Source organism: Populus trichocarpa, chromosome 16, assembly GCF_000002775.5.
Source record: "Populus trichocarpa isolate Nisqually-1 chromosome 16, P.trichocarpa_v4.1, whole genome shotgun sequence".
Classification (NCBI taxonomy): domain Eukaryota; kingdom Viridiplantae; phylum Streptophyta; class Magnoliopsida; order Malpighiales; family Salicaceae; genus Populus; species Populus trichocarpa.
In genome coordinates this window covers 13,603,263-13,624,779 of record NC_037300.2, presented here as the reverse complement: position 1 = coordinate 13,624,779, position 21,517 = coordinate 13,603,263, and the positions used below count along the sequence as shown (strand labels likewise).

At 33.9% G+C, this 21,517-nt stretch overlaps 1 protein-coding gene across 2 annotated transcripts; it reads left to right on the top strand.

Moving 5' to 3' along the window:
- The first annotated feature begins 8,160 nt into the window (after positions 1-8,160).
- LOC7460425 (regulatory-associated protein of TOR 1) lies at positions 8,161-21,108 on the top strand. 2 transcript variants are annotated; one of them, XM_024587155.2, is made up of 23 exons: positions 8,161-8,951; positions 10,419-10,521; positions 10,947-11,029; positions 11,113-11,271; positions 11,387-11,503; positions 11,628-11,785; positions 12,104-12,258; positions 12,344-12,488; positions 12,572-12,650; positions 12,835-12,936; positions 13,150-13,233; positions 13,343-13,453; positions 14,033-14,386; positions 14,478-14,667; positions 15,525-16,151; positions 16,284-16,607; positions 16,700-16,823; positions 17,200-17,324; positions 17,423-17,568; positions 17,666-17,767; positions 19,428-19,513; positions 20,016-20,100; positions 20,181-21,108. In XM_024587155.2, the coding sequence occupies exons 1-23, from the start codon at positions 8,568-8,570 to the stop codon at positions 20,517-20,519; spliced, it is 4,182 nt and encodes a 1,393-aa protein (XP_024442923.1). In that variant the 5' UTR covers positions 8,161-8,567; the 3' UTR covers positions 20,520-21,108. The 2 variants fall into 2 exon arrangements, with proteins under 2 accessions (XP_024442923.1, XP_024442924.1); XM_024587156.2 differs by lacking the exon at positions 8,161-8,951 and adding an exon at positions 8,966-9,679.
- Positions 21,109-21,517: the final 409 nt, after the last annotated feature.

The following is a 21,517-nucleotide window of genomic DNA, read 5'->3' as shown; positions in this document are numbered from 1 at the left end:
TTAAAAAATATATAATTTATAACTTTTGTTAAAAAAAAATTTTAAAACCATAACTATAAAAATTACTACAATATCAAATACACATATAGGTATGATATCGAGTCGGTTTCAATGAGTTTTTTCTTATACATAGGTTTACAAAGTAACACAAGAGAAAACGAGCCTCAGTGGACATAGTTTGAGCATGATTTTTGCTTTCTTTCAATAAGGGTAGAAAAAAGAAAATTGAATTGTTATGTTTTTCTATCTTACCACTAACGGCTGGGAAGAGAAGAAGATATTAATAGACTTAGGTTTTGTAAATTTAATATTTTTAATATAGTAGTTGAGCCTCCAATTGGATAGACTCCCATGGATTTTTATATTTTGAGCTTCAAAATTGATAATTATGGATCACAACAGTGTGTTTATTTTTTTAAATTAACATGAATGTTCGGGTCAACTTGCATATATCTCGACTAATCTTATAAATTTTAAAATTAACGATTATATAAACCTCGAATAATATGAGATTTATACTAATAATTTTTAAAAATTAAATTGGAAATATAAACGTTGAGTTAAACTTTTCGAGTTAATCCACGAATATATTTTTATAATCATGTTTCGTTCATATCTCCCACCTTTAAAGATATGAACGAAGATTTTCTTACACATAATCCGAGAAAATCTTCATGTTTTTCATCAAGTCAAATAAAGTCTCACGTCACATATAAATTGAGGCGTAAAAATCATGTATGGCTCCTTCACAAATCACTATTTGGTCAAGCTCGTCCCTTCCAAAGAATTTTTGCCAAATAAGACCCTCCACTTTAGATCTAGTCACTCCACCCACTTGTTATATATGCGCATCAGTATGACTAAAAGTAAAGCACAAGGACTGATTTGACAAAACACCAAAACTTGGGAGACTACAAATGATTTGACCCATGAAGCTGAGAGGTGCCTTTAATTTTTTTTATTTTTTCCCAAATAAATTTGTCCTTTCAATGCATATGTTTTTTGCACGACATGATTTGCTCTCCCCCCCCCACTTGATATTTCCAAATCTCCCCTTTGATTCACTTGTCCTAATCAAGAAAATTACAAGTTTATTACATGTTATTGTCATGCTCTCCATCACTTGTGATAAATTAAGCACAACTTGAGATTTCTCTGTAAGCTACCTGAAATGTGACTGCCCAACACAAGCCATGGGCATGAGATGAGACACGTGGACGGTCTGTACAAGCTAAGTGCTGTGAGATTAGGGTTTGGTTAATTAGAGATTAGCATTGAAATCAAGTGCTTAATCATTGATTTTTAACTTTGCATGCACTGTTTGATTAAGACCCTTATGATGTCACAACACACATGTCATGGCATATGCTTTTTTTGTTGGTTCTTATGGGCATATCCATTTGTGGGTTAAAATCATGAATCTTTGATCATTCCTTCATTAGTGCTTTGCTTTGGATTGGGCATCGGAATGGAGGTGTTCTACGCCTTCAAAACTCCTTTTGAATATTTTTAGACAAAACATTGAACACATCCATCAAAGAAATTGAAGCCAAATTTATCATATTAAGATTGCTTACCAAAGTTAAACTGCTGTAGTTAGAAAAATTCATAATCATGGCCTTGAGTAGTGAAAAAAGGCTAACTTTAGCTGGCTCGAGTCGTGATGTGGTTAAAATTGTGTTTTATATTTTAAAAAATATTTAATTAATTAATTCATATTATAAGTTTTTTGTATGGGAAAGTTATTATCATGACAAATACAAACTAATTGATGAACTTAGCTAAGATAATAATGTAGGATTATTTTAATCAGATCCCACTTGCACGAAAGAGGGAGGGAATTTAGGAAATGGACAGACTGCTCGTTATTGCGTGGCTGTAATATATGGTGTATATTTAAATGACAAAAAAATAATAATAATAAATTGAAGTGTACATCATGGTTACTTTTTTTTTTTAATGTAGCTTGAGGACTAAGGTAATAAATTCCAACGAACAAAAAAATAATATTATAACTGAAATGATAATTCCCATGGTTATTTGAAGTCATTATGCTTTAGAGTTATGGACTATAAATAATATACGGTCCTGGTGTTGTTTTTTATCTTATTAACATGGGTGTCCGGGTCAGTTTGTGTACACTTCGAGTAATCCCGCGGGCTCTGAAGTTAACGACCATATTAACCTCCAATAACCATCATATTAGTAACCACATGACTCAAACATGAAAAATCATATATTTTTAAAACACTTAATAAGAGTCGTTTAATATTTTTAATCAATTCACGGTTTCACCTTGTGTTTAGAATTTATTGTGAAAAAAAACCCATTAAATAACAATTACTTAATGTATTTTATTAATAGCATTGGTTTTTATTTGAATATTTGGTTTTTATTTCTCTTTTCTAAAACAATTCAACAATAAATGAAGTCTGATAAATGCTTTCACATAATGCTTAATAGTCGACATCCTTAGCTTTTCCCTGATTTTATTTATTTAATCTTAGTAGTTAATCTTATCATTCAATAATTTAATCAATTATTAGCAACTAGTTGCTAATATTACTATAAAATTACTAAAGATACGTTATTATGTTAAAAAAGAAATAAATGTTATCTACTTCTGATAATTAAACAACCACAAATTGTTAAGTTGATTTATTTATTATTTTGCTAGTTTCTCTCTAATTATGATAGTTGCGATCTAGCAATTATTAGTTTTCAGATTCAGCATTGCAAGTCAGATTTTTTTCATAACCTTATAAAAAATATAAAAATACCAAGAAGTCAAAAGTTCAATATATAATGAACAAAGAATTTTTAATATAAATATTTTAAAAAAAATTTATTGAGATGCTAATAATATTCAACCCATGAAACTCTCAATATAGTGCTTGAACCTACATCATGGAATCAAAATCAAGACAAATTAGAAACTCCAATTCAAATTAACTAAATATTGAAGACATGAAATAAAAAAAAATCAATTAAAAAAATAATTCTTAAAAAATAGCTCGTGTTAAACTAGAATGGTGGCCCATGCAATGACTTATCTCGAACCATTGTTTTTAAAGAAGAAAGAAAAAATCGAGATTCAGGTAATTGATCTGACTGGATTCATTAAGTTGAGTTAATTTAATAATATGATTAAAAAAATAATAATTAATGATAAATAAAAAAATTCAAAATAACCCATGTTATTTTCAAAATTAGTGAAGAATCATATTAAAAACAAAAAAAAATAAGCCCAATATCCAAATAAATTAAATGATGAAGGATAAAATAAAAAAAAACATGATCTAAAAAAAAGAAAAAAAATGATCTTTTACCTCACGCTACCCTACGGGCTAACTAATTTTTTCCCTACCTTAAAAAAATGTTTAAATATATGAAAATGATGACATATTGGACGATATATCTTTAAAAATAAATATTGAGAAATTAATATAATTTAATTAAAAAAAGCTAAATCCAATAAAAAAAAACTCTAGACAACCCAACTTGTTTTTAAGAGCAGTGAAAAATCCTACACAAAAAAAAAATTACGGAGCCCAATATCCAATTAAATGAAATATCAATTGATGAAATTAAAAAATATTAGTTTAAAAAAAGAAAAGAAAAACCAACAAATGAACAGAGATGGATCTCTTAAACCTGAATTAATCTCTCAAATTCACAAACCGATAAATCCTAGACGTCAATCAAAAAACTCAATTTAATGTTGAAATTGAAAAAAAAAAATCAATCTTAAAAACCTACAAATTTGTTTTTTAAAAAAGCAACAATCAAAATAATGAGGATAAAATCTGATATGTAAATATAATGAAGGAGGATGAAATTATATAAAACAATAATTCTAAAAACTATCAATAATAAAATAAATAGAAATAAAAAAGAATAAGGACTGAATCTAAAATGAAAAAAATTGACGGAGGATGAAATAAAAAAATAAATTCTATAAATTAATTATTTTTTTAAAAAATCAATTCTATTAATTAATTATTTTTTAAAAAAATCAATTGAAAGAACAGGATCCAAATCCTGGGAAAAACAAAATTGAATGGTTGTTGTGAAATGTTGCAAGGGCAAGTATGAAAACCAAGAAAGAAAGAGAAAAGAAAAAAAAAGCCAGTCGCTGCCAAACCGCTCTACCTTGGAAGGTTTATCTCACCGTTGTGAATCAAAAAATACAAAGAAAGCCTATTTTTCACCTTTGTGAGCTACCACACACGTCACCTGAAGATGACGGGGTCACTTGCTCGCTAACGCATTCAAACTTTTCCTTTTATTTATTATTTTTTTATTAATTAAATTATCAAATGACCCTGTGATCATATAAGTATTGCTGAAAAAGCCAACATTAAATAACTAATATACCCTTGAAGTCAAGCCTAATAATTTTTGTGCTTCAAAGATAATAGAGTAATCACACTATACATAGCAAAAGGAATTGTCGGAAAAACCCCCCGGCCAAAGTTACTTTTATCGGCTTTTAAGGGTAACTAAGCAATTTCACTGGTTAAAAAATTATAAAAAGACTGAGATACCCTAAACAATCTTAGAACGACAAATGACTCTCGTGAAAATACTCATCTACACTCCTTGTTTTTTCGATGAATGGCAAAATGATAATTTAACTAGTATAATCCACAATGTTTTTACCATATGAAATAGGTTGTGTTCTTACTTTTAGTAAAAATATAATTGTTCACATAAAAAATATTTATTTAAAATATAAAAATAAATAATTAAGTGATTGCTAGCTAAAAAAGTTTTGTACTCAATGCATTTATAATATTATCTTACTGCTTTATAACCTCTCACACCTTTCAAATAAAAACAGCTAGTATACGATGATAATATATGAAATAAATATCGGGTGAAATATAGAGGCGGGGCACCGTTTTTTTTTTAAAAAAAGACTTGAACCTTGTCATTTATTATAAAAGAATTTTAACTCCAAGGTTTAATTTCAAGAAAATAAATTAGACGGGGGTGACGGAAAAAGATTTTCAATAGCAGAGATGACGGTGGAGGATGACATCAGAAGCCATGAGAGGTGGTTCAGCAGCAAAATTATACTCTCACATCCATGATATTTAAGGTTAATTTCAACACTTTTCAACGCCTTATATCCATTGTAACATAGAAAATCTGCTTCTCTAATGTAATGATCATAGGATTCGTAATATGGCAAGGAAGGCGCTTAACGTTTACCAAAAATGATTGAGAGCGTTGCTTGAGTAAACAAAAAGTTGACATTAGAGACGAAGTTGCGAGGTTGTCTATTTTGGTCGGACGAGGCATCATGTCTTTTGTTGAAAACATATCGGAGTAGGAAAACTTCACTCTATCTTGATATTTCAAGGTGTTTTTTTTTTTTTTTGGTTTTACATGTTTTTAAAGTGTTTTTTTATATGAAAAAATATCAAATTAATATTTTCTAGATGATTTTTGATATATTGATGTATATAATAAATAAAAAACATATGAAAAATGTATTTTTTAATGCCTTTTCGTTTGAGAAATACTTTTGTAAAAGTATCTCCACTACATTATCAAATATACAATATACTAATTAAATACATAGTTATCAAATCCAATACGGGGTTTGAACCAATCTAACACTCGGGTTATAAGTTTATCAAGTCGACCCAAAACAACATCTATTCATTTTTGTTTAAAAAATAAAATTTGGATAAAAATTAAAAAAAAACTTTCTAGTTGAGTCGATTAATTTATAAATTGACCTTTAGGTCACTTAAATTTAACGAGATCAAAATTCATCTCAGTTTTTTTAAAAAACTTGATTCGGTTTAAGTTTCGAGTTATTAGATCATCTTACTAGGCTATATAAATTTAATAACTATAATTAATTGTTGTGGAACGTGTTTCCTATCATATTTGTAGTTTCAGCCAAAACACTCTTAGAAAAAAATCGTTTTACGGAGTAAAAGAAAAACAGCTCTATCATTGTTGTTTCATGTTTTTTTTTCTCCTAAAAAATAGATGAATTACCGAATTTATTTTTCTCAAATTTATTTTCTAAATAATCTCATTAAAACGCATGAGTTTTTTAAGGAAGTAAATTCGGAAAATTTACTAGAATTTATTGGTATTTTGGCAAATGTAGAACCTAGTTTTGCACATGCTTCTCCTTTCCATGTCCGCCTCTCCCTTTTTCTGTGTTTCAGTTTTAGCACCTAAAATAGCACCACATGCAGAAATGGGATTAGCTCTTGTACTCATCACGAATCACATCAATCAGGAAGAACAACGACATCCTAGAGATTTTGATAATGATTTTATAACATGTAAAGAATATGGTTGAAATTGTGATATAAATTGTTTTTTAAAATATTTTTTTATTTAAAAATATTAAAATAATAATTTTTTATTTTTTAAAATTTATTTTTAATATTAACACCTTAAAACAATTTAAAAATATAAAAAATATAAAAAAATAAAATAATATTATTTTAAATTAATTCAATCAACCCAAATTAATTTTTCTAACTCATAACTTAAGTCTTTTACCATTAAATACTCGTTTGAATTGAGGTTAAGCATATTTTTTTAAAGAAAAATTTGAATTATTTTAATATTTGAATTTTTTTTTAATATACTAATTTTAAAAATATATTATTTTAATAAAAAATATTTTAAAAAATAGCTCCAATCATATTCCATATTCAATATTGTTTGACAGCATTCATTCTAGCAACACAAATGCCCCACTGGGTACATCATTTCATTCCTGCTACTCTTTTTTTTTTTTTAGTTTAATATGATTGTTCGGGCCAGCTTGTGTGTACCTCAATTAATCCTATGGGCTCTAAATTTAACAACTATGTAAGCCTCCGGTAGCTATTATATGAGCAACTACATGGCTCAAACCTAAAATCACAAAGAAAATAAACCTTTTAATCCTAAATTTTTACCACTATACCACTATCTAGATAGTTTTTCATTCCTGATACTTGAAATGGGGGTATCAACCTTCAAGGACACCTTAATGTACACGCATGTACAATAGCTTAGCTGGCTGGCTATTGCCATGGCAGCACTGATTGGTCAATGGCTTCTCTTTCGTGGTACTATTTCCTTTTCAATTACCAAGATAGTTATTTTCTTTAAATAAACTTTAATATTAATCTTTACCCCAAATTAACAGAATATTGGCAAAAATGAATTCGGAATTAATGCTTTCCGTTTTGATTTGCTAGTTGCCTAATCCCTAAACCTAATTTCCCTCCTAATTCCTCTCACACTCTCAAGACACCATTCAATATTTTCACGTGTAGAGATTAAATTCTTTTCCTAAAATTAATCTCAAACAACTTGCAATAATGTTCTTCAATTAGCAACTCGTGCTTGCAATTCGAATGACGCCAAATATACCTTCACCAAACCCACTATCTCATACATCATAGATCTCTCTAGCATTTAACTTGAATTTAATAAGAAATATCTCGGCATAATTAATTCTAAAATTCTTCTTTTAAAAAAACATAAAAAATCAATCTTCTTATACTGTTTTGAAGATAAAAAACAACAATAATAAAAATAACATGAAGCGCTATCTCTGAGCGCTTCTATTTGAGAGTATGTTTAAAAATATAGTTACAGTTGTTTTTTAAAGTATTTTTTATGTCAAAATATATCAAAATAATATTTTTTTATTTTTTAAAAATTATTTTTAAAATCACCGCATCAAAAAAATTAAAAATATACAAAAAAATTAATTTTTAACAAAAAAAATTAAATTTTTTGGAAACGCGGGTTGGCCCGCGTTTTCAAACGGGCTCTAAAAGCATACAAAATTTCGGAGATAAAATTATTTTATATCCATATTTTTATTTTTATATTTTCAATAAAAAAATCCATGTATCTTTATATATATATATATATATAAAATCAATTCTATCTAACTCTTATATACATACATTAAAAAAAGAAGGTAAAATTCATCCACAAACTGAAAATAAAAAACCACATCAGCGATAGAACTATAAAACAATTCTAAACTCCATACTTATTTTATATCAGTCATAATTCAAACAAAATAACTAAATTAGTTAGCTTATATTAAAAAACATAAATAATTAAAATAAAATTAACAATTTAAAATACACCAATACACACCCTCACTTGCCAGACAAAAATCCTATTTCTCTCTACACCCTCTTTTCTCCGTTTTTCACTTCATTTCTGCCCCCCTCTCCTCTCTCGTTGCGCCTCCACACTGCTCTATGCGCGCCCCCCTCCTCCTCCACCACCGCAACCACCGCAGTGACAACCACGACCATCCTCCACCACCACACCACCGAGCTGGATTCTCTCTCTTCTCTCCTACGCATCTCCATGCGCCGCTGGTTCAGCGGTTTCGTTGATTAACCCCCTCCCCTCCCTCTGTAAATACACACCACCGCCGCAAAAACTCCCACTCTCTCTCCTGATTCCAAAAACGATATCGTTTCATCACTTCCGAAAGCTAGGGTTTCGAAAACAAATCTCCATTTCCTAAAAAAATCTGTACATGCTATTCTTGTTTTTTAGGGATTTGGATGGCATTGGGAGATTTAACGGCGTCAAGACTCTCCTCACAATCATCAGTTGCTTTGATTTCCAACCATTACGATGATTTTCCGTCAAGTCACGGAGACGACGCTCTTGATTCAGCAAGAAGAGATAATAACAGTGATTCTAATCATAATAGCAGCAGCAGCAGCATCAATAATAATAGAGATAGAGATTCTGATATTGCTAGCACTAGTAATTACGGCGGGGGCAATGCGACGACAGGAAGTACAGCCGCGACGACGACTAGTATGGCGTATTTGCCTCAGAGTGCTGTTTTGAGTGAGCTTAGACATGAGGCATTTGAAGCTTCAGTGCCTACTGGTCCGTCTGATAGTGGACCTGTTTCAAAATGGCGGCCAAAGGACAGAGTAAGATGCCGTGTTGTTGAAATTTAGTGTTTGATTGAATGTGGATGAGTTGTTGGTTTTTTAGGGTTTTTTTGGTTAGGTCGTTTTTTGGGTGGATTTATGATTTTGAAGCGAATTTGGTCGTTTAGGTTTGTTTGTGTAGTTATTAATTGAAAAGGCCTTTTTGAGAAAATAGTTGTGTGATACAGAATGGAACTGTTGAGGGGAGATGGGATTTTTGTTTGGGTTGTGCAGACCTGTAAATGATTGTTGTGTGATCACCGGAAAATGTGTTCCTTTTGGGGTTTTGAAGGGGTTTTGATTCAATGTAAATATAAATTGTGGCACTTGATGATTTTGGTTCTTGTTTCATAGAGGATTGTCTTCAGGACCTGGGAATTTTAACATGGCATCCCTAGAAATGAAGTGTAGTCTATAGAGAAGTACTGATTAGGATTTTGCTGTATTGGTAAAAAGTTTATGCCATCAAATGCGTGACTTTGTATTAGCTTAACAATCAAGTAAGGGGAATTTGGGTGTAGAAATGTTGAAGTGGTCGAAAGTAGCGGAAATAAAGATCATGCGACCTCTGACGAGTATGGAGCATTGTGAGATTTTGAAACAAAGTCAGCTGAGGAAATTTAAGGGTCGCTGTCTTCATGATTTAGCTCTCCATTACATTTTACTTTGGATGAAAAAGTCTTCATTTAACTTTCAAATGGCTAATGAGATTTCAATACTGCAATGAGGTTTGTCATATTGCCCATGCAACCATCTGTTGTGCATGCCATGCATAACTGAATGTCTGCTGGTAAATTAACATGCTTGGCATTAGTGCTTTTGAGCTAAAAAAGTACTAATTGATTTCTTTTGTGGCACTGTTTATTGTCTTGGGAAAAAAAATGAAAATTTTCTAGAAGGCAACAGTCCAAGCTTAACATTGTGCTAAGATTGGATGATAGGGTACAATGATTGTCCTAATTTTGGCAAATGCTTTAAGATTTTCACAGGGCTGGCCACCTTTTTTCTTTGGGATTGCCATAAATTTTGGCAAATGCCATGAAATCTTGTGAATGACACATGTGTGCTTATTAAGAATAGGGTACTGTTTCTATCGCTTGGAAGGATTAGAAGAAAATGATTTTGCAAAAACAATAAATCATGTCCTCTGAAAATAGCTTCTTGTAAGAAAATATTGAATGGGTTAGTAAGTAGGGAATTTTTTTTATGCATTTAGTTGTTACACATTGGGGATGTTGTTGCCTCAGATTATGCTGTTCACAAAAGTTCTGTTCTTTGTATTGAATATTTTTCTTTTATTGAGAAGGGCTTTGATGGTAATATATAATTAATCACATCTTTTCTACTTAGTCATTTTTTTTATCATCTCCATGTTGTGCTACTGTGATAAATTTTTGTTCTATATGCTTAGGAGTTATATGCTTACATGTGTTTGTCTTTTGATTTAGCTCTCAACTTTTTTTGCAGATGAAGACTGGTTATGTAGCTCTAGTTTTATGTTTAAACATCAGTGTTGATCCTCCGGATGTAATAAAGATATCCCCCTGTGCCAGAATGGAATGCTGGATAGGTGCAGTGTTAGCTGCTGATTCTCTCTTATTAGTTTTAAATTTTTGCCTTCTCTCTACTCATATTCTGTGCTGCTTTCACTTTAGCTTTTGTTTTGATGTTTGAATCATGCGGTTTTTAAACTTGTTTTAGGAAACTGCTGTGTGGTGCTCAACTCTGTCACTATTGTTTGATTATTTATGTTACCATTGGACTCATTACTCATATGATTGTAATGTTTTGATTGTATGAAAGGAAGCAAAGTTCTAGAATCTGGGAGCTTTCTGAATTTTGCAACACATACTTTACATCCAGTTTACTTACCTATCATCTTATCATTTTGGCAATCAAGTGAAGCATTATTAAGAGTGCTAAGAACAATTTTTTTTTTTATATATGAATTTAAATCCTCCTTTTTTAGTTTACAATCTCCTTCTTTTTTGACAGATCCATTTTCAATGGCACCTCAAAAAGCTCTTGAAACAATTGGAAAAAGCTTGAGCATTCAGTATGAAAGGTGGCAACCTAAGGTGAGGAAATTCTTGACAAGTACCTTTTACTTTGAATTATCTCTATAGTTTCATTTGTATTTACGTTGTTTCTCAATGACCAGGCTCGCTACAAGATTCAACTTGATCCCACAGTTGATGAAGTGAAGAAACTATGTAATACATGCCGAAAACATGCCAAGTCCGAGAGAGTTCTGTTTCATTACAATGGGCACGGTGTTCCAAAGCCAACTGCTAATGGTGAAATCTGGCTTTTCAATAAGGTATTTCTTTTTACTCCTTTAGCTGACGAGTTTCTGCATTTCACTGCTTCAATCCTCTTTCTAAACAGTTTTATATGTAACATGCTAAAACTCTTTCACCTTTGGACTGGTTCAGAGCTATACACAATATATTCCCTTGCCAATCAGTGATCTTGATTCCTGGCTAAGAACACCATCAATCTATGTTTTTGACTGCTCTGCTGCTGGGATGATAGTCAATGCATTTCTAGAGGTATTCGGCAATTGTGCTCATATAAAATTTCTTACTGTGTATCCATTCACTGCTGTTCATAAAATTTGATTCCACAATTTTAGTGGTCTGATTACTATTATTGCTGTTTCTTTTCTTTAAATAGCTTCATGACTGGAGTGCTTCTGGCTCTGCTGGGTCTGTGAGCAATTGCATTCTGCTCGCAGCCTGTGAAGCACATGAGACTTTGCCACAAAGTGATGAATTTCCAGCTGATGTGTTCACTTCATGCCTCACCACTCCTATCAAGATGGCATTGAAATGGTCAGGCTGGTGCCTTTGTTTGGTTTAGTTTTGATTGTTATAATTCATCATTTCTTTTCCTTTCATATAGCAGCTTCCCGGCTTTTGGAAAAGGATTTCCATGTTGCTCTGTGCATAATTACATTTTGTTATTGCCTGTGATTGCCCTGTATTATTTTGTTGTTTGTTGGCTTTGTAAGGAATATCTAAGTGCGCACTATATCAAGTTGTCTTGATATTTGCAGTTTTCATGTGGTTCATACCTGAATTTGTGGTCATTGATGATTTTTGTTTTATGTACTTGTTAATCATTTGGTTATTTTGATCCCTGCACCGCAGGTTTTACAGACGTTCACTTCTTTGTGACTCTCTTGACTACTCATTAATTGATAAAATTCCTGGCCGGCAAAATGATCGTAAAACACTTCTGGGAGAATTGAACTGGATCTTTACTGCAGTGACAGACACTATTGCTTGGAATGTTCTTCCCCGTGGTAGCTGCTTCTGAGTAAATAATGCCTTTTCGATTTGTCATCTGTGCACTTTGGTACATAGCTGACGCTTAAATTTACCCTGCAGATCTTTTTCAGAAGTTGTTCAGACAAGATTTGTTAGTTGCCAGTCTGTTCAGAAATTTCTTACTTGCTGAAAGAATTATGCGTTCGGCAAATTGTTCGCCGATTTCTCACCCAATGTTGCCACCAACCCATCAGCATCATATGTGGTACTGGAGGAGATGCTCATTTTGTTAATTCTGCGGTGTGTTTGTTTATCCATTTATCACTATTTCACTAAGGTTCAATGCAGGGATGCATGGGATATGGCTGCTGAAATTTGCCTCTCACAGCTTCCATCTATGGTCGAGGACCCTAATTCAGAATTCCAGGTGTGTTTCATTGGTTTTCTTGGTACTATGTTACACTGAAATGTAATGAAATTGCCTTCGGCATAATTATCATATGCTTTTGGAAGACTACTATCTTTTTTATTTTACTTGTTAATGTTATTACCTGTTGTCCATCCAAGGCATAAAGATTTACCGTGTCTAAGCAACATGTTCTTTTTTTCAGCCGAGTCCTTTTTTTACTGAACAACTGACAGCTTTTGAGGTGTGGTTGGACCATGGCTCTGAACATAAGAAGCCACCTGAGCAGTTACCTATTGTTCTTCAGGTGTGTGACACTTAGCCCATGTTAGTTTCAAGAAAATCATAAGTAGCTTTCCCTTAAGTTTGTAATTATGAAAAATAAACTTGTAAAATGCTTTTATATTAGGTTTGATTTTATCCATATTTGTGCCCGTCTTAGCTAAAGTCTATTTCTTTTATTCTGTTTTTTAGTCATTAACATTTTATATGATGACATCTCTTACTTATTTATCTACAGGTTCTGCTTAGTCAAAGCCATCGGTTCCGGGCACTGGTCCTTCTGGGGAGATTCCTTGATATGGGACTTTGGGCAGTAGATCTGGTACTTGCTGTTGAATTCTTTGGTTCTAGTGATTTTTCTTTTTTGAACAAGGGCGCATCGGTTGGAATTTTATTATTACGAAGTTATTGAACGGGTTTGGTTTTTCTAGGCTTTATCTGTTGGAATATTTCCATATGTTTTGAAGCTGTTGCAAACAACAACACCAGAACTAAGGCAAATTCTTGTATTCATATGGACAAAAATTCTAGCACTTGATAAGGTAAATTTTTAACTTCAGCTTTTTGACAAATTCGTTGCATGTATGGTGGCATATGAGACAACATTTTGAATGTTCTTGGTCTCTTGTGGAGTTATTGGAGTATAATATTCTTTACTTGCATTATATATATTGTAAAACTGGTTGGCATAAGTTGAAAGGCGGCAAATGATCATTTCTAGTGATGCACATAATTATCAAAAGGTATACTAGCTACCAAGAAACTTTAAAATACATAGAGAGTTTTTGCCTTTGGGGCATTATTACTAAATCAATATTGTCAATTGATACAAGATGTAATAATATTGATGTCCCTAAAATACATCTTGCATTGCTAAAATGATGTTTTCCCAACCCATAAAGAGTACAAAAGTGATATTATTGCTCAAAGAATTGCTTAGGCTGGCAATTTTACCGCTATAAGAAATTATATTTCATGAGCCTGTCTTGAAATCTTCTTGTGGCTATTATTCTTTTTTCAAAAACTTTACCTTGTAAATTTAACCCCTGTCAGAATTACTTACCTTCTACTCTAATCATTTCTATAAAAGTACTTATGAAGTTCCATTTTGTGGTTCTCAGTCATGCCAGGTTGACCTTGTCAAGGATGGGGGACATACATATTTTATTAGGTTTCTCGATAGCTTGGAAGCATATCCAGAACAGCGGGCAATGGCTGCATTTGTTTTGGCTGTTATTGTTGATGGGCACAGACGGGGCCAGGAAGCCTGTATTGAAGCTGGTTTAATTCATGTGTGCTTGAGGCACTTACGAGGATCAGTGCCAATTGATGCACAAACTGAACCTTTGTTTCTTCAGTGGCTTTGCCTCTGCCTGGGAAAGCTGTGGGAAGATTTCACAGAGGCTCAGATGCTAGGTTTGCAGGCTGATGCCCCTGCCATATATGCTCCTCTACTGTTGGTGCCCCAACCAGAGGTTTACCTCTTAATTAGTTTGTTTTCCTTCGCAGTTCTTATTGAGTTTGCTTATTTATTAAGCCTCTTAATACAGAAGCCATTCATTTCAGGTTAGGGCTTCTGCTGCATTTGCACTGGCCACCTTGCTTGATGTTGGCGGTGATGTCTGCAGAGATGGTGTTCATGGAGATGATGAGTGTGATGATGATGAAAAAGTTAGAGCTGAAGTTAGTATTATTAGAAGTCTATTAAGCGTTGTGTCAGATGGAAGTCCACTGGTTAGGGCAGAGGTTGCTGTAGGTATGTGATAACTATCAATTCGTATTTCTATACTTGATGGATCATTTTTCTTTCTTTTTATGAATATGCTTTCAATTACAATTATCATGCATGATTCAGTAGGGAGCAGGTTAACAATATCAACTATTGCTGGTGACATGGTTAACATTTCAGTTGCCAAATGAATACCTGAAAAGGCGACCTACTCTTCTCATTTTTCTGCCTCCTAATCTAGGTTTTTATCTGCTTCATGGGAAAATGTTTTTCTCTTGGCGGCCGAAGTAAAATCTTGAGGGCTTATATATATATATATATATATATTACATTATCCAAAGCCAGTGAAGTGTACTCACAAGCCTGGACGATCCTGGGCTTGCATCCTCTTGCTTTGCTCACAGATCTACTTAATGCTTATATATTCATGACTGTTAACGTTTCAGTGCCTCCTGTATTGTTTCAATCTATTATGTAGCCAAGTTCATATGAAAAAATTAATCAAGTTGAAAGCAATCTTTGTCATGTCAATGTTGTATGTTTCTGTACTTGAAAACACAGTGACATTTTTGCACTTGCTACTTTACAGTAAAACCTATCATGACTTTTCTCTCTCGAAAAGCAATGTTGAGTGGCACCTTTTTGCCTTGTCATGTCCACTTTATCTCTTTACCTACACTGGGGCATGTGTAGGGGTATCGATGTATGGGGCAGTCAATTCTTTTTTGTGTTCTGTTTCATGTTTGTTTAGTGACTTATTGGGATTACAATAGTGAATCTTGAGTGAATTCAGTTTCTTTTTTTTTGTTCTGTTTCATGTTTGTTTAGTGACTTCTTGGGATTACAATATTGAATCTTGAGTGAATTCAGTTGTCTTTGTTCAGCTCTGGCACGCTTTGCATTTGGCCACAAACAGCACCTCAAGTCAATTGCTGCCTCATATTGGAAACCTCAGTCTAATTCTCTGCTCAATTCATTACCTTCTTTGGTCCATATAAAAGCTACAGGTAGCGGATACATCAACCCAAATCAGCATGTGCCACATGCAAGTATTGTTTCATCTCAAATTGGCCCTTTGACAAGAGTTGGTAGTGACAACCCATCTGTGGTTCGAGATGGAAGGGTATCCACTAGTAGTCCTCTTACTACAGCTGGAATCATGCATGGATCACCTTTATCTGATGATTCATCTCAGCATTCCAATTCTGGTATATTGAATGGCATTGTTAGCAATGGGGCAGTAAACCATTCAAGGCCAAAGCCACTAGATAATGCATTATATTCCCAGTGTGTACTAGCTATGTGCACTTTGGCCAAGGATCCTTCTCCACGCATAGCAAGCCTTGGTCGAAGTGTACTGTCTATTATTGGGATTGAGCAAGTGGTGACAAAATCTGTAAATTCTGCTGGTAGTAGTGGGCGCCCACGCCCTGGTGATCCAAAAACTTCATCTCCATATCCAAGTGTTGCTGGGATGACTCGTTCATCATCTTGGTTTGACATGAATGCAGGTAACTCGTTTCTTTAAATCTTTTTACTGTTACTGTGCTGTATCACTATAAGCAATTGATTTTGTCATCTTATTCATTTGCACCTTCAACTTTTGATCTTCTATAATCTTTACTTTTGGAATTTTTCAATAGGTCATCTACCATTCAGAACTCCTCCTGTCAGCCCTCCTCGACCAAGTTACTTAACAGGAATGCGTAGAGTGTGTTCTTTGGATTTCAGGCCACACCTTATGAATTTTCCAGATTCAGGATTAGCAGATCCTCTTTTGGGTTCTGTTTCATCTTCTGGAGGCACAGAACGCAGTTTACTTCCTCAGTCAACCATCTACAAATGGAGTTGTGGTCACTTCTCAAAGCCACTTCTCACTGTGCCAGATGATACTGAAGAAATATTAGTTAGAAGAGAAGAGAGGGAAAAATATGCACTGGAGCACATTGCAACGTGCCAGCACTCCTGTGGGCCTTTCTATTTGTTTTCTCATCTATTATTTATTTATTTTTGTTTTAATTCTTGCTTGAGCTGATGAAATTTTCATTTTCCTGGTCAGCTGGTAGCAACCTTAAAAATAGAATTGCTAATTTGGATACGAAGTTTGAAACTGGTACAAAGACAGCCTTGCTGCAGCCTTTCTCTCCAATTGTGGTTGCTGCTGATGAGAATGAACGGATTAGGCAAGCCAGTCTCTAGTCAATAATTCTTTTATATAATGTTATTTTAACATGGGTATATCAGTAAGACATGCCAAGTTTGGTCACATATTTACCGCATAGCTTGATGCCATGATTTAAATAGTTGGAAAACTTGCATGCATTACTCAGATTCATCTTTAGTCCTGTTTACTCCGTTACCTTTTCCATCTAGTAAGAAAAATTCAGCATGTGTTCTACCTAAATTCTGTTGGGGTACAACAGGAAGACGTTGGGTAATCACTAAAAGGTGGAGTATGGTTTTTGTTTTGTTTTTCCTTGGTGAATTGTGATAGGCAGGTGTTTTTCATCTTATCTCTGGTATTGGTCTATGAGATGTGTGATGCTTGTTTCTTTGTAGGGTATGGAATTATGAGGAAGCTAACCTTCTCAATGGGTTTGACAATCATGATTTTCCAGACAAGGGAATTTCTAAGCTGTGTCTTGTAAACGAGCTTGATGACAGTTTACTTCTTGTTGCTTCATGTAATGATTTTTACGATCAGAAATTCATTTCATGGTGGCTACAATGGTCTGATATTCGAGTGCCTGGAATCATTTTGCTGTGCGTGTTTTTGCTGTAGGTGATGGAAATATACGAATTTGGAAAGACTACACTGTGTATGGTAAGCAAAAGCTTGTCACTGCATTTTCTTCAATCCAAGGTCATAAACCCGGTGTGCGGAGTTTGAATGCTGTTGTGGACTGGCAACAACAATCAGGATATCTGGTATATACTCACTCTTAAGATTACCTTTAGGTGATGTTTTCACACTCATAACTTGATGTTCATAATAGTTTCATCAATTTTAATGTTGCATCACTAGTATGCTTCTGGTGAGATATCATCCATCATGCTGTGGGACCTGGATAAAGAGCAGCTTATTCATTCCATTCCTTCGTCTTCAGATTGCAGCGTCTCAGCAATGGTGAGTTCTGTTTCCTGGGGTTTTGAAAAGTAGTATCATTCTTTTGCTACTGTAATAATAGCAGACCAAAGTTATTAGTGAGAATTGCAAATTTAAAATGTTGTGTGGTTTTGAAAGAGATCCTTTTGTTCTTTTGTTTATGGTGTGCCCAATGATGCGGGAATGATTTAGGTGCGTTTGAAAGGAGAATGATAGAGCTTCTGACAGCATGAATATATTTCATTCACAAATGGAAAAAAGGGTCACTTAGTTTTTGTTATTGTCATGGCGTTTTGTACTTCCTCATTTCCCTCACTTTCTGATTATTTACTGTTTAGTTGTTTGTTTGGGTAGGCACTCACATAACACTACAGCTGGCATTGCAGTCTAATAACACTAAAAAAAAGTTATCATGCATGTTCCTATTATGCTGATATGTAATTGTCTCATGGGGCTTTAACAAATGCCTTTTGTGTCATTTCTGACAATGATGGTTGCTGGAGACAGTAAATGGTGTCTGCAGTGTGTTTGGTATTGTGGTTCAGGGTGTTTTCTAATTAAAAATGCATCAAAATTATGTTTTTTTAAGATTGTTTTTTTATTTTTGACATTGCACATCAAAACCATCTAAAAACACCTAAAAAATCATCAATTTGATGCCTTTTAAGATGAAAAGTAATTTGAAAAGCAGGTTGTAAGGCAAAAACAATCACTTACTATCATCCATTGTTAATTTTCAACTATTAACTATTCATGCCTGAGATTTTTCCCTGACATCATAAACTGTAGAATATAAAGAAATCTTGCCAAGGTTTGTAGAAAACTGTTTCTGACCGGATGAAACCCAGCCTTTGATCCTAACTAGCTGCAGTTGGCTCCATGGATCTTGTTTCCTAGAATATTTCTTTTCAACTTTCCTCCCATTTACTTGGGCATTAGAAATGCGCAATACCTATACTCCATCTGATCGAACTTTCCTCTATTTCTGGAATTGCTGAGGTTGTGAGAGTATATTGCTTCAGTTTTACCAAAAAGCGTTGCACATAAATTTCTATTTAACCCTGCCTCTGCTTTCATCCATTATAATTCTAATTTGTAATAATAGAAGATATGGTATGCCATCTTGAATATGGACGATCAATTCCCCCATGGTGAAAGAAAAATGACAGGCCAGGTGTTATACTCTTGGTGTAAGCCAACCATACTGGAGAAACAGTTCACCTCCCTCCCAGTAGTTTTCATCGCTGTAGTTGTCCTTCATACTTCCACTCTTGTTTTCCAGCTCGACAATAGGACTATTGTCCTTTATCTAGAGTGATAGAAGCTTTGTGGAGGTATCATTTCTTCTCTTTGTATTTGTATCAATCTCATTGGGAATAGGGTAGCCTTCATAGTTGCCTGGCATAAAAGTGAATTGGTTCTCTTGGGACTACATCTTTCAATAGCACCTTCAAATTGAATTCCTATGTATACCAAAATTTGTGATGGGCAAAGATTATGTTTGTATTAGAACAATCTTGTCCCAATTTAAGGATGCTCATAATTTTGTGTACTATTGTTTAGAGCGTCTGTCTTTAATAATCTTTTATTTCATTTCTACTTGGTAATTTGTATAATATCTGCTGTTATTATTGGTAACTTGTCTATCATGTTGAAAGATCTTTTATGTTTATCTGTGTAGTCTGCTTCTGAAGTTCATGGAGGTCAATTTGCTGCCGGTTTTGTGGATGGATCTGTCAAACTCTATGATGTCCGGATACGTGAAATGTAAGCTCTGCTTGTAAATTGTCCCTCTAGCTGTGGTATGGTGTTAATGTTTACAGGTTTTTGACAATATTGATATGCTTGTATACTGTTGCTACCTTTTACATGATACTAATTCTAAATACATATATGCTGGTTTCTGATGTTTTGGGGTTGTACATGGATGAAACTTGTTTGGGATTTTGTTATAACCTAATGCTAGGGGTACAAAAACTTCTTACAAAATTTTAATTACTAAATAATGTGGCATTTGTGATAGGGAAAGTTGTTTCAAATAATGGAATGTACATTTAATGACATGATCACTTGATGAAATTACAAATAAAAACCTAGTCACAAGCTGCCACACCATTTAATTAAAGTTTAAGTATCTTTAGCATAGTTGGTTATGATGAAATATGTATCTTATTTTAGATCAGAATATTCAGTAACCTTTATTAGAGACTCAAAAGATGTTGCACTTTGCGTTCCTTTCTGCTGAACTGTTGTGCTCTCTTAATGCTAGGCTTGTTTGTGCTAGTCGGCCACACACTGAGAATGTAGTAAGAGTTGTGGGGATTGGCTTTCAACCTGGGCTTGATCCTGGAAAGGTAACTAGTGCACTTTTCAATACTGGTGGTGGATTTGCATCTCACCATGCATGAACTTCTTCTCTCTTGTTTTCTTTCAGATTGTCAGTGCATCTCAGGCTGGTGACATGCAGTTCCTGGATATGAGAAATCTTATGAATCCCTATCTCACGATCAAGGCCCACAGGGGCTCACTCACAGCTTTATCTGTTCATAGGCATGCCCCTATTATTGCCAGCGGGTCAGCAAAACAAATTATTAAATTATTCAGTCTAAATGGTGAGCAATTAGACTCCATTACATACCACCTAACCATCATGGGCCAGAAGATCAGTCCTGTAAGCTGCCTCACCTTCCATCCTTACCAAGTACTCCTTGCTGCTGGTGCTACTGATGCTCTATTCTCAATCTATGCCGATGACAACACTCAAGCAAGATGAAAGCATATTTTTTTTTACCAGTCGACCCAAGTTGTCATTTTGGCAGCGGCGGCAGCAGCAGCAGCAGAAGCACACGAATGATCCATTAATGTCACTGATGCTAGTACATGGCTTCAGTTTATCTTCTGATGTGATGATCTACCATGCCAACACCTCCATGCTGAAACATTGATTTGGCATCCTGAATCTTGTGCTACATATTTCATTAGCCTCCCGTGCCAAGGGTCAGATGGTGAGAAGTCCTGCATATTGCAGGAGGGGGCTTTGGCAAATAATTTTTCTATGGGTATGGGTATGGCCACATGGGCAAAATGTGTGTAAATAGCTTCTTTCCTCGCCTCATCTTCCTTTCCTTTTGGTGTGCTCATTGATCCTTCCATCCCTTTGTTCATTTGTAAAAGCAGCACTCCTTGTCTTTCCATAATTCAGAGCGTTGCAAACAGAGGTTGCTAATCTGGTTATCATCCCCTGAAACGCAGGGGTTCAACTTGTTCACGTCTTTGTATTTTATCAGGTTTATGTTTCGATAGTCTTTTGTTAACCATTGTATAACCTGTAATTAATTTATCGAGCTTGCCCCTTTTAATCCCTCGCCGTCGCCGCTTTCCTCCTCCCCTTTCAAAGTTCTCAGTTGTTTTAATTACACTATGACATTGAAGCATCCAGCCATTTGCCAGACAAATAATCTTGTTATTGACATGTTGCGCACGGGATTTAAATCTTTTCTTGCAACTTGACCCTGAAATAAGCAGAGGGTGGTAAATTGGGGAAATGGTGGTAAATTGCAAAGAGATTATTAGAGCTTCGATTTTTCAACACATCATGACTTTTCAACATCCTATTTGTACAACGGAGGAGATTTCAACAAATAAATTGGGAAGACAGGCTGAAGTGATGAAGCCAGCTTTAGGAATAATGGTAGAAATTATCTTTTAAAATATTTTGTTTTAAAATAGATTAAAATAATATATATTTTTTATTTTTATTTTTTTTATTTT